Below are 14,678 nucleotides of genomic sequence, written 5' to 3'. Positions count from 1 at the left end.
GCTATCTATATATCTATATATCTATCTATATATATATATATATATATATATATATTGATTTCATGTCATAACATATTATATAGTGTCATAACATATTATATGGAATTGTGCCGCAGTGACAAACAAAATCGATCTTTGAACCGATGACGGCTAAGCAACTTTGGGATAATTTTTTGTATCTATTGGTCTAACAGCCCTTGTAGTATACAGTTTCCCCCCCATATAGTTTTATGGAATATCCAACTGTAGTGGGTTATGTGTTTTAGACTCTCTTATAAGAGAACATGGACAGTGTCAATCAGAATAGTCAAGGATTGGCTACATTAGGGAATTTCTCGGACCGGAGAAACTAAGCAACCACTGGCTTTCAGAAAATGGCTACAAAAATACAAAATACAAAATAATTATCTGGAGAAATAACACAGAAGCATACCTGTTTTTCCTTGCAGACAAAGTTTTTTTTATTTGAATTGTAAATACCAAATCAACGGCATACTCAACAGCAATAGAATCACGAGACTCAATTTGACCAACCCAGGTCCTACAAGTATTCAATGTCGAGCATGGCATATGATCCTTACTGAGCAGTGTAGCCAGAATGAATTTGGTATTTAGGAACTTATACGACACAAACACGAAAAGTTGACAGCAGGTAAGAACCATTTGGCCCATTCTGTCTGCCATATTTCTTTGGTTAGGCCTTGGTGTTGTCTTAAATTGAGAAAACTCATATGTCTATCCCATGCATGGGAAGAATTGTAAGAAGGATGGCCTGACTTTGTTATATCAGTCACCAGAATCAGGACTCTGCACACACCCCACAGGAACTCAGGTGCTTAGCTGTGCCAGGAAGGACCAGCTCCCCAGTAAATCAAAATAGAAAAAGGCTCCAGGCACTCAAGGGTTTCACTCAGGCAGGTTTATTGAAGGAGAAGGACAACAACGTTTCGACCTCACGATGAGGTCTTTATCATTATAATGATTTTATTATGATAAAGACCTCGTTGTTGTCCTTCTCCTTCAATAAACCTGTCTGAGTGGAACCCTTGAGTGCCTGGAGCCTTTTTCTATTTTGTTATATCAGTGACATGACTTTTACGAGACCCCCCCACATTGACTTTACACTATGCAGTGTAAGTTTAGCTCTTCTTCCAGGAAGACAGTTGCACTTTTTCATTACTTCTATTGCAGTGAGATATACTGCTAAGCACACTAATAGTAAAATTGATGGATTTATTTTGTAAAAATACACACAATGTGTTTAATTGTTAATTTATTAAAGTACATACATTTATTAAAGTGTAATGCATAAACACATCATTTCTTAAATTTATCAACAAATACTCATGTGAAAGGGGAGACTATGCTGTACTTGTGTATCAATCAGGTATCTGCATCTTAGGGGCCTGACTTCGGAGATTACAAGGATATAGTGAAAATTCCCATTTAAAGACATTTAATTGATTAGTGAATACAACATACATACAACACATGAGAGAATAACATTTAGCCGCACAGAAGTGAATGTCACTGCACTATTTTCAAGGTAGGTGCTATTAATGTATTCAATTATGGACATGACTGCTGTCATTGTCTCTTGGCATGTTGGCTCAATCTGATCAGGTGGGAGCTCAAACCCATAGGTGCCATCATCTCTTAGTTCAAAGATATAAGACAGTTTTATTTTGAGGTCAGCAGCCCAGTCTGCAGAAGCTCCGGAAATGGAATCTGTAAAACATTCAAGATAATACGTAAGACATAAAAATATAGTCTCTTAATTAACTATAACCAATGTGCAGTCATCATAAAGTAGAACATGCTATATATTTGTTTTTGGATTCTGTTATTATGTTGAATAGGATAACTAACCTAGGGCTAGCTTCCACAGCAGGGGTTATTAATACTTCTTCTGTAATGTGCTATACAAAAAATGTAGGTGGGTAGCTTGGACATCCCCTTACTACTTCTGAGTACTTCCTGAACTAGCTGTAGTTATAGTATGTTTTTTTCTGAAAAACAAACCAAAATATAGCAAATTACTACTTCTAATAATCCAGATAACACTAGTGGTGTGTTAACTAGAATCATTTAGAAAACCATGTGGCAAGCTGGTCAAGAGGTTCTTTCAGGAGACATAGTTAGCCTAGGCTACTACAAACCCAACAGTTGGCCCTGCAACTAAGTCATAAATTACAATGCATAGTGATATATTTTGCTAAATGTGTTCAGATTTATAAGTTTCTACTCACACAATAAGTAAGATGTACGTCCTTCTGTGTACTCAATGTTATGTTTTTCCATAATTAAGTCAACAGCTCTTTTGGCAACTTTCTCCTGGAAAAAATGGTTTATGCTGGTTAATTCAAGAATATTTACAAAGTAGACCAAAACTGCCATTTTACAAGAGTGAAACAATGTTTATCAATATACAAACAACAAATGGTTTACATAGAACAAAAATACCCCTTAACTTAAATAAACCTTTTGTGTAATCAGTCATGTGGTTCACTAGCCAATACTTGCCAGCTCATTGTGGTTCTCCGATAAGTTTGCTGAATAACCGTACGGATACAGGAGCAGCTGCCCATAGGAGTGAACATTAATGTAACACAGGATGTCAGATTTATGTGTTTCAATAAGGCTGACCAATGCTTGTGTCTCGGGTTCTGAAGCTGGCGATGGACCACAGAAGACAGGGCTGTCACACTCTGATGCGATCCCAACTGCTAAATACAGAAAAAATATAGTGTAATTAGTAAACTCTAATTTGTTTTACACTTGACAACACAATGCCATGTTGTCTTTCAAAGAAGGCTGGCAATTTGTAAGCTGTGGTTCAAGCTCATCTGAATCGTCCACTTATATTGTGACCCAAAATATGTTTTTCTAGTAGGGAAGTATGAATGGTGATTGTACCACACCAAGAAGTTGGGTACAATAGAAGGAACTTGATCCATACTGCCAAGTTAAACATATACAAAAAGAAGTATAGAAGACTCACACAAGAAGCAAAAAAAGAACCCATCCGCATAGAAATACTGACAAAATTCTTGGTTGCACATTATTCTAGGCACCATTGTGACTTTACATGGAATTAAGTATAACAAAAAGGGTATATAATTCAGGACTGACACAAAATACCTGAAAGACCTTGGTATAATGTACAGTGGCAACTTGCGCTTGATAAACACAAACATGTAACGTCAAATGATAATTATAATAGAGATTCTGGCATTGGCTTTTCATCAATATCCGACAGTGCAGTAAATAATTGATTTTAGTACTTACTACCCCACCGTGAATTAAAGTTACGGTTGAGATCCACTCCATAGCAGGTGCCATTATCATGTGGTGATCTATTCTTTCTCCAAAGACGTTCCTGTTATAAAAATAACCTTTATAATTAATTTAAACTTTATGGTAAATATCTTCTAGATATTTTGATATGCTATGTAATGAAGATAGTTGAAGGGTCTGTTCGCAAGGTGATACTTTTAAGGTGATCTCAGGTTGTTCACAAAGAGGTTCAAGTATGGTATTTGAAAAATGTCCCCAGCCTTTGATAGAGAGCACTGAATTGGCCAAGTCCCACTTATTAAAGTGGGTGCAACAAAAGCGAACCCTTAATTCCTTTGGTGTTGCCTACAATTATAGTAAACATAGAATTTAACTGCAGATAAGAATCATGTGGTCCATCTAAACTACACATTTTTCCTTGATGTAAAGACTAAAACCTTAATCTGTCCCTAATCTTGATTTAGATTAAGAATAGCCATATTCCTATCCAATGCATGTTTAAATCCCATCACTGTATTAGCATCTACCACTTCTGCTAGGAGGCTGTTCCACTAATCTTGTTCTAACATTTCTTCGCTTTTGAAATAAACGTATCTCCTGTGTTTTGTTAAAGCTATTTATGAATTTAAATGTTTATATCCCATCTCCACTGTCTTTTCCCTCCTCCAAGCTATGCATATTGAGATCCCTTAGTCTTTCCAGATAATTGTTATTCAGCAAACCATTAGCCCTCCTCTGAACTTACTCAGGAACGTTAATATCCTTTTGGATTTGGATTATATATATAATATTATATATGCCTCTAGGAAGCATTGATTTGAAACATATTTCAATATATGCAATGTTGGATTTCGTTTGCCTTACTGTTGTCCATGTATAAACATATCCATCAACGTTAAATACTGGTACAATGTAGAAATCAAGTTGCTTGAGCACATTGGTAAGGAGCATGTCATTCCTGTGATTCGAAAGTACCTGCACAATTATATTACATAATGAGAGGCCACAAAAAAAACAGAGCATAAGATGATTAGTTACAATTACTAAAATACATATATATATATATATATATATATATAGATAGAGAGAGAGTTAATTCCAATATCTAAAATAATATCAGTATACCGTTATTTCCTTCACAGCTCTTACCATAACATAAATGTGTAATCATTTTTGTAACTATTTTATACCTCTTGATTAGCCCGTGCTAATAATTTTTCTGTTTATTGGGTCTTTAGTGTAAGAAGTTGAATGGCCATTTAAGTTAAGGGTTAACCCAAGTGACCTTTGGCACCTGTTGCATGCAAGTACCAATGATGTAACATTTTGCAAGTTTTAGGGAAAGGCATGCAAATTCAATGAGAATGGGATAGAAGGTTATATAGGACCATATACACCCCTAGGTACATAAACTAAACAACCCTTTACCCCACCACACAGTGGGGCAAGACAGGGGGCAATCACCAGTCCCTCTTTGGTTAATAGGGAGGTTGCCTGCTTAGTAACATTTTTCTCATTTGAAAACTTAAAAATAATAACATAAATATCTAGTGTACAGAACTATAAACTTTTGGAATAGGAAAAGTGACAGATTAATTTAAAAAAAACAAGCATCCCTTTATTTAATTGTCCTTTGGTTAAACTTAGTAAAATTAAGTTTCCATCTAAACCTTCCTTTACAGTAATTCTATGCAACAAATTTACCTCTTGGACAAACCACTGGCAATAAGCTACAGAAATCCACTCTCGAGCATGAATACCACAGTCCATAAAAAATATTTTCTTTTTCTTGTGTGATGGCCATCCAATCTGTAAAGATGTTGAAACCACTATTATTGTCAGGATTCCACCCTGTTAGCCCAGACTCTGTATTTTTGTATATTTTTGCCGTGTGCCCTGTCTGAGGGCTTCCAGCCGTGTGCCCTGTCTGAGGGCTTCCAGCCGTGTCTACAGCCTGTACTTGTCTGTCTTGCCAGCTTATTCAATACAGACCATCTCTTATTAAGATCCAGCCTGCTATGTGTTTCATTTTGCCTGTCTGTACCTTCTTCCTGGTAACGAGGCATCGTGGAGTACAAACTGAGCCTCTGATATCCCCTGCAACTGGGCTCCTACCTGACCTGCTTACCCGAGCCCTGACAATTATTATGTAGAATACTTGTCATGTTCCCTATACATTATGATTTATCACAATCTAATACTCGGTGTGTGGTGCCAAGCATATAGAGCTCATACCACGCCATGATAAGTTGCCTACCTCTATACGCAATGCACATGCGATCCTAAAAATTATAACTAAATAACTGCTGGCTTACAAATATACTGTACACTGATACTTAGGATCTAGTCCTAAAAAGTGCTCCAACACTTATGAAAAATCATAGCATAATGTAACGCCTTTATAAAGATACCTGGGATATCTAGAGATTTGATTTGAAATGTAACGTTAACTGTGGCTAGCTGCACCCGGCTAGAGGCTATCCCTGCGCTCACACAAAACCACAGAAAACAGAGAGCTCTTTTCCCCTCGCTCAGATGTAGGCGTCAGGAGTGAGGGAGCAGGAGACCGGACCTGTTACCTGTTGCTGGACCACACGGTAAGAGCATGTGTGATGCATTGAGTGAGTTTGTATATGCAAGTGTGTACGTGTATAGGTGTCAGTATATATGAGCGTGAGTATATGTAAATATGTGTGTGCAAAGCTATCTGTGAAGCTGTGCATTTGTACCTGCATATTATATACTAGTGCGTATTATGCTTGAGATTTTATGGTATTTTTTAAAAATTACTTATTTATATAAATACATATTAAACTATTCACAAAGTAGCTTACTTTTAAATAGTAGATTGGCCGGTTTTCATATGTGTGTCCCAAATAGTGTTGTGTAACCAGATCACTGTGTTTATCTTTTATATCATCCATCCACTGATAAATCTGTAAATAAATATGTATATGGTTAGTGAACTACTTTCATTAGGAAATAAATGCAGTATTGCACTTAGAAATCGGTGCACAATAGCTGATCAACCACAGAAGTCACACTTTAGTTGTTTCTATTACCAGTTTCTATGCTGTTACAACATGCGCTGATTGCCTTTTGTAGTTTCCGGCAAAGGTCTCCAAAGCTGGAAAGGCTTTTGAAGGCCAGCAAACACTGTCACATTGCTTGGCGGGAGTTATACAACGTTATGAACACAGGTCTGTGTTTTGATTAAACTAATATCCACAGTAAGACAAAAACAAAACACCCTGAACATGGTACTAGTTGTCATAGTGGACATTTATAAGGGTGCTAGATAAGCATCATAAGACTTGTAGCTCCACAGGCTATGGAGCGCAATCTGTTCCCCTGCTACAGAAGGCTAAATACATTGAAACATTTCATACTAGCAATGGTCAGTTTCTCACCCAAAAGTCTGAGCTGGCCCTGTAAACTCTATAAATCTATAAAGGGTCAGAAAATCTCACTAATTTGACTATAGATTATATAGGGCCAGCCAAGCAGTTCCTCCACCAGGAGCTCACTGGAGTTGGAGCTTCATAATTAAAAGTGAAGTCAAGGAGGAAACACAACTCTCCTGCAGCCTTCAGTGAATAGAGCCCATTGCTTCACATTGTAAAGGTTACATAGTGAAACGTGTATACTAACCTCTTCCATTGGATGATAAATGGTATAATTATAGCTTTTCATCGACATTCTCTGCATTTTGTGCTGAGTCTGTGCATTGTGATCTATCAGTTTCTGTACATCAGTAATCATGATTCTAGAAAGGAAAAGAAGCGTGTGAAAGCATTGCTTTCCAAAGTTACCCAATACCATCAATGTTTGTAGCAAACAGAAGAGATAACATAATAAAGACAATACAAATTAAGCTAAAATAACAATCTGTCCCATTGTCATGAGTGATCATTAAGAATGTGTTCATCCTGAAGGTGTTGCGCATCTTAATGTAAGAATAAAAAGGAAAATGCACTGGAAATAATGTAACTCAACTGTAAAGTTATAGTGTCATCAAATATGTATGAGTTGAATTTTGAAGGATAACACAATTCCCAAATGCAATACCGAAAGCTGTTCCGAAACCGAGAACTTTAATCACATCCTGAAGAAAAGATTTTAAAATGGTGATTGTAACAGATATATATATATATACCGGTGTGTGTATATATATAAAATAATTTTTCAGATGATTCAAGAAAACTGCTCCCTGTGTGATCTACCCTTGACTTTTATCAAGGAAAACAGATCAAACCTTGGACAATTTTAAATCTAATAATAATAATAATAATAATAATAATAATAAATCTGAATTATGTCAGTGCTACTGGATCACTAATAACACTTATTTAAAAGAAAGCCATGTTTTTGGTGAAATTAGAGTGACACATGACCTGAGGCCGAAGGACTTGTGACCAAAAATGTGGGACTGCATGGCATAATATAGGGCTTTATATAGTTAGTTACAAAAGCTATATAGATTAATAAACATACGTAAAAGGCATTGCTTGCTGGTGAAGATTTTCTTTCATCTGGTGAAGATAGGAAAATGGAACCCGGACATGCATTTCGTTTCCAGCCTCAATTTCCTCAATTAAATCTGGCTTCCATAGATCAAGCTGAAAATGATCGCACATGAACATGTAAATGTATGCATGTACATATAAGTATATAGCTTGGTCTTGTCACTATACATCTTAGCATCTATACACAGCATATAACCGATGATAAAGCTTACCAACATTACTAAATACAGCACTGCTTTTCATGGGAATTTTCCCATTAATTAAATACAATACTATTCTTTTAAATACTTTCCTCAATTATATCAAAAGGAATCAACCAATCATTCGTTTGTCTCTTTACTGAAAGTAATTTCTCTTTGGCCCTCTGAAATGCTGGGAGGTATGTGGCAGTCTTCATGATACTGGTTACATAAAGATCTCAATAAAAAGTGCTCATTGATCCTGAAAATACATCATGTTTCTGGTTAAGAGTCCCTGGGTCTCTTAAGTTTGATTAAAGCTGCAGTCACGGCACAATATTTACCCCCTGTGTACCCTCACAGAGTATTCTATCATATAGGGCATAGCATATCCCAACATTTCCGGTGTCCAAATCAACATAGGCCGGAAGTGTCATAGTTAACTACAAAATGGACATAGTCAGACGATGGAGGTGCATGATGGTAGTGGGGGGGTCAGAACTTTGCACGGTGGCCGTGCAAGAGCTGCAATGGAGGTCTGTGCTGCATTTACAACCCTAACCAACCCATGATCCCCATTCCCTGCAAAAGCAGGCATTGGTTTGCGCCATGAGAGACTTTGGTACACTGCCTGAAACTAAGGATGTTCCCTCCAAAATCTATACACCTGAGGTATGGCACAGTATAGTCTACACAGAAAGAGACACATTAAACAGAAAAAACTCAGGTCATTTAGCAGACAAGTTATTAAATTCATTGAATTTAAGTTTATAAGCAAATACCATATCACATTTGGAAAGAAATTTAAAGAAATTAAAAGAATTTCACACCATTAAGGAATTGTGTGCTTTTTAATAGAAAGGTCATGTGAGTAGCCTATGGGTAGCTACGCTTTTCAGACCCTTTCCAAAGAATTTTTTTTTTTTTAATCGATTAATACTTTCTGCAGTTGATACAGATAACACCTGTATAGGTGCATTGTCATTCCTAAATCATAATAATGAATTCTTACAGTTTACCTTATAGTAATAGTTTCACAATTTTAAGAATAATGAAGTTATTTGTATTACTTACTTGCCACTCCTTTGTTATTTTTTGAAGATACTGTACATGTTCTGTTACCTCCGGTATGATTTTTAGGACTTGATCTCTGTAAAAATGATAATGATGGATTTTCTTTTTAGAAACCACATACATATCTATGTGTGGTAAAGAATGAAGTCAAGAACTGTATAGAATGAATGAAAATGTTCTGCAACCTTGTATTGTGAAGGTAATTTTACATATTATTTTACTCTTTTACATTTATTATACATGTCTTTGAAATTGCTTTATTGTTAATTATTTTCAAGAAAAAAAATATAGAATGTGTTTTTTTTAAAAAAACAAGCCAGTTAATAAATTTTTACATTGAAACAAAGACTCCTTGCAGTTTGTTATAAAAGGATAACATAAACCAACACCCTCTAAGAAAATCTGTGTTTAATATACTATAGTAATGTTTTTCTCCTTTCTTTTGATACATTTGGGGAATATTCACGTAAGTCTGATTAGCCTGTAACACACATGAACACGGATTGTATGCAAGGAAGTTCTATAAATAGCATATTTTTAAAATTAATTTAAAGGCGCAAAATAAGTACATTTATTATTTAAAAGATTAAACAATGGTCAGAAATTTTTAAGCTAAACCATAGAAGCCATAAGTACCCCATTTGCTGTGACTATCCCACAAACATCTTTAATAGATTTCCACTCTGGAATTCTGATATGTCATTGGCAGGATATTAAAGAGAAAAAATAATTAAATGGTCTGATGTGGCTCCCTATAATAAGGTAGGGCCACAATTTAACATCTTTGTGATCTAATTAAAATGTATTTCAAGATGACTTTTGCAATCGGAAGAATTACATTCTTGAATTCGGAATTGCACATAATGGTACAAATGAAAACATGTTTTTTTGGTGAATATAAAAATTACAAACATATCAGAATATAAAATCGAACATAATAACACCCAGCTAACCAGGATTTTATACGGGTGGATAACTACATAAGAAAAACCTTCTGTGTGACAGATTCTGTCTTTTTTAATTTCAGTCTTAGTTTATACTCTTTGTAGATTTCGTTATTGCAACATAAATTATTGTTTTGGATAATATGTGTCTAGCACAAACTATTACCTGTAAATTATAAATGAAAAGTCCCAATAAAAACCTAAAACCAGCTAGTAAATTGCCTAACTAAAACATTTGCAGATATTTATAAGCCTGCAATAAGGAGAGTTAGGGATTACATATGTACTGCCGTCATTACATTTCTTCTTTGCATCGACAGCTAAATCTTAGTAGGCATAGAATTTGAAGGAGCCGGTAAACTGCTGTTTAAACATTTTAAATGGGACATAGAATGTGGGCATTAAGTGCAGAGTAATATATAAGACATAAATCCACTTGTTCATGAGGACTGAGAGGGACTTTCAACTGATGGGTGTGACTACAAACGGTTTTTACTGGGCTCTAAAATTGTGAATGTACAAATTTACAACCAAGGATGGACAAGCAAAGCAATAGTATTTATTTACTATATAGTTGCAGATTATGCTTTATATCAAATTGCCTCAAATCCAAGCTGTGCGTGTAATGTAATGACAAGACCGAGGCAAATTGGGAATTCAAATAAAAGATCATATAAGAAAAGAAAGAAAATTCAAAATGTAGTCCAGTTTCCATTACAGGTTAATACATCATTTTTCAATAAGGTTACCAAATAATATATAAACAAGCTCAAATCAGTCATAGGAAAGATCATTTAATTATAATTAATACTTGTAGATAGGGTGTTAATGCGGAATAAATATGCAGATGTTTTTTTTTTCTCATCTTCTTGCTTACTAGTAAGAATGTCTATTAATGGCCCAGCTGGCCCACTTTTGAGTTTTCTGAAATTGAAGTAATGTGATAATTTGTAGCTAATGACCTTGGCATTATCTCTCTAAAGGTATTCATCAAGGTCAGGCGTCTCAGTTTGTAGTGCCTTTCAATCTGAATTGCATTTTTGGGGTATAGGGTTATATGATGTAATGCTGGTGGGGGGCCGAGACCAGGTTTTGACCAAGGAAGGGTTGGTTCAGTTTTATTTTATTTTGAATAACTTTCAATCCTTAATGAGATTTAGGAGTAGGTCAAGATTGTATATTAACCATTAAACAGGTTGATGCCAGACAATAAAATATTGAAATGGCTGACATCAAACGTCCCATTTTATTGGCTGTCCATCAGGTATTTTACATTATACTTACGCATTATACATTATACATTATACATTATACTTATGCTTACGCAATAAAAACTGACCTTTTTCACATGTGTACTTATACTACAAAGGCCAGTATCAGGAAATTGCATTTTATTTTCTTTGGTATTACTGGATTAGACCTTTTGTATCTTGTATCTAGTATGTGCAGACCAAAGTTTCTTAGCCTCTAGTCTGTGTACCCCATGGAAAAGACAAGTTTCTTCAGTGTTTAATTTAATAAGTTATTAGCATTTGATAGGAAGCAGTAGGGGAAGTACGTTAAAAGTAGATAACTAATTTCCTTAATGGAACATATCTGTTAGCTACAGTAAAACTACTGGCTTAGGTGTTTGGATCAAAGGGAAAAGAATGGCCACAAAAACAGTCATATGTACATATGATTACATTTACATATTTTTAACGAAAGCATTGTCAGAACAGCATCTAAATTATGTTTTAGAACCCCCCAAAAACAACTTAAAATAACTGTAGTTGTATAAAAAACTAGCATTTTGTGCAAAAAAAGGAAAAATATAAATCTATAATTTAAAAGCATCCATTTTGATTAAAAACGTTTGGCTGAACTAGAGTCAAATTTTGCTATCTGTTTTACCGGTATTATCTAAATTTTCACACAATCCTTGGTCCTATCTAATGATCTGAATAGCGTTCTACCTTATATACATGAAATGCATGCCAGGATAGCAAATTATATCTCAAGCACCCCCTTTCAGCATACATTTATTGTTTACTCTAACCTAGAAGAGAAGCTGGTAATTGGGACACAATTGGTTTGCTGGTTCGGCACACATGATTAAATTCACTGATCACATTACATTTGCTACCCAGGCTTGAAGGCTATTCTACTTATCCACTACCTTGTCAATGAAAAAATAAAGCCCTGCATTCCTGATAACAGAATGTGATATCGGAGATATCAGAGACCTCAGCAGGGTATACACTGACAGATGCTTCCTCCCGTTCCATCGATGATACTGCTAGAAGGGAATGTCTGAACTTCTCTTTGGGCATTTAAATGCTTATAATGAGAAACATTACACTGTGAAGTCAGCTTAGAGCCAGCGATGCTAGTTCTTGCTAACATAGGGGTAGATATGTCATTATCAGACAGCTTTCTCTCTGCAATTCCCTGTGTGTTGATCACTGAGTTACCGATCTTAACCCATGACATTGCAGGTCTGTCACTGTTCCTATAGGACAAGCTTTTTTCATCTAAAATTGAAGTTACTTGTATTACTCACCCATCATATCGAACCTTTTTACAGGACCCATCATATATTAATATTCCAAGCAGGCATATGCCCCAAAATTTCATCCTTTGTCAATGACTGATCTTGATAGATAGTGGCAAGTGACTTAATGGTACATTCAGGGCATAAATTTGTGTCCTAGATGAACTTTGATTTCATCACGTTATTACACTTACACTAGCATCATAAAACAGCCAATGGCCTTTTCTGCTCAGTAAATCTGGTATTGGTTGATTAACATTTGTATACTTTACGTAAACAAGGGGAGATTTGCTTTTTCCCATAAGTAGACTATTAACAGCCTAGACTGACTAACGCTCTTGGGCTTCACCACACCCTTTCTGGAACAAGATCTCCCTTCGTCTGGCACACTATATTCTAAACATATGGGCGAAAAACAGCTTGTGTTTGCAGTTATGGGGAGAGAGATAAAGACGACTAGAAACGGGCAAATGTTTTTGCTCATAATTGAAATACAGTTCTTCCTTTCCCGTTGCTGAGATGCACTTGATGTCTTGAGCTGGTGACCTGTTATTGTCCATTCTGGATGTAGCTTTTAGTAATAATGTGCTTTTTAAAGCAAGAGTGTTACTGAATATTTTCAATGTTGTATAAATACCTGGGTTGGTGCCCATACAATACAATCCCACTACCCTTGGAAATTAGAGGTGGTGGGGTATAAGTAGGGCCATTTTTATTAACTTTGGGCCGTGGCATAGAACGGTTATAACATAAAATATTTGTTTGACCCCCACATCTTGACCGGTATCAGACAATATTAGGGAGAGACATGTAATAAGATTTGTGCCTTTTATAGGGTGTTTCAGTAACTTCTAAAGCTTTAGCACACTGAGCTTATGATGGAGTATGACCGGGCAGGCTATATTTTCTATTGTGGACTATTATTCGTCAGGATGATTATCTTGTATAAATTTGGGAACTATATTCTATGACATTGGTCATAGTATCTGAAAACTGATCTGTTTCAGTTCTATAATGATGTGCAAGAAACTGCCACATTACATGTTGCATTATATTGGCGATCTTCCCCCTGAGAATGAATTTTATTCTTGGGGACACAAAGCTCTACAAAGTGTTATTTATTTAGTGTTATTCTGGACACAGAGCATAGGAAGCTTGTTACAATTTGCTTCCGGGTCTCTTTTAAGTTGTGTAGATCATTATTAAATTAGTTTATGAATGAAACTTGCTCCATTATCTTTGACATTCTCCCTCCAAGTTGCAGATGACTTCATCAATTTAGCTAGACCATAGCAAGATCCAAATATAGTTTACCCCTATAGGGTATCTGATTTATATTTTTTAGTTCTGACATCTCATCTTTCACAAGGCTATTCTTAACAGAAAATAATGTCAAAGAAAAAGCGAGGACTGAGGTCTTATACTGGATAGTAAACGAGGAAGCATTGATGAGCCAAATTGCGCTTACATGGAAATGATATGTTTTTATCTAACATAAAGAGGCTACTGAACAAGATGCGTGTTGTAGTCATTACTAAGGTTTAAGAATAGACATTGCTCTCCATTTCGGGGGACCTTCTTGAACTCATCTGCTTTTGTATATGATTGTTCGGGCAAAATCAGGAGAGAAATTCCTTAGTAACAAATGATTAATATGAGGAATAGAACAGAACGAGATTTACCCTTTTCATGTTGTATTCTTGTTAGTTATAGATTCACTAACGTAGCAGATTTTTTATTTTTTAGCAGTATAGAAGGACTAATCTCCTTACACTATAAAGGTGTGCCCATCAAAGCTATCACCTTACTTTTAAAGCTACTTTTTATGTTAGGTTTTTTTTTGTAATGCCTTGTATGTACTAATAAAGTTTAGTACATGGCCTTTCGGTATACGAGCCAAGCAAGTATTCTTTTATTGTTTCTGATTGTACATAGATTTGTAAAAACCTGTGACAACTGGTAATGGCATTTTTAGATGATCACTAGCCTAGGTACCAGATACTTACATATCATTAATATAAAGTGAATGAGCGTACATTTCACAAATATCACTAAAAATGTTTAATAAAATTCACTATCCAAATACACATCTTCAGTTGGTTTCCTTTACGTTCTATTGTTATCT

General features: G+C 35.4%; 1 protein-coding gene across 1 annotated transcript; it reads right to left on the bottom strand.

Moving 5' to 3' along the window:
• Positions 1–1,290: 1,290 nt before the first annotated feature.
• On the bottom strand, positions 1,291–12,722 carry LOC128502003 (carboxypeptidase O-like). Its single transcript, XM_053471682.1, has 11 exons — positions 12,563–12,722; positions 9,077–9,152; positions 7,792–7,916; positions 6,949–7,063; positions 6,132–6,233; positions 5,002–5,106; positions 4,162–4,272; positions 3,289–3,379; positions 2,524–2,726; positions 2,250–2,334; positions 1,291–1,728 (listed from the first exon to the last, which is right to left on the bottom strand). Exons 1-11 carry the CDS (start codon positions 12,634–12,636, stop codon positions 1,457–1,459), a joined length of 1,359 nt encoding a protein of 452 aa, XP_053327657.1. The 5' UTR covers positions 12,637–12,722; the 3' UTR covers positions 1,291–1,456.
• Positions 12,723–14,678: the final 1,956 nt, after the last annotated feature.

Source organism: Spea bombifrons, chromosome 7, assembly GCF_027358695.1.
Source record: "Spea bombifrons isolate aSpeBom1 chromosome 7, aSpeBom1.2.pri, whole genome shotgun sequence".
NCBI lineage: Eukaryota > Metazoa > Chordata > Amphibia > Anura > Pelobatidae > Spea > Spea bombifrons.
This window is presented reverse-complemented; position numbering and strand designations above follow the sequence as displayed.

Coding starts and splice junctions, on each gene's coding strand:
- LOC128502003 (XM_053471682.1), bottom strand. CDS start 12,636: ATGAAATTTTGGGGCATATGCCTGCTTGGAATATTAATATATGATGGG. Junction 9,153..12,562: donor AAAAAGGTTCGATATGATGG/GTGAGTAATACA, acceptor TCATTTTTACAG/AGATCAAGTCCTAAAAATCA. Junction 7,064..7,791: donor CAGCAAGCAATGCCTTTTAC/GTATGTTTATTA, acceptor TTTCCTTTCTAG/AATCATGATTACTGATGTAC.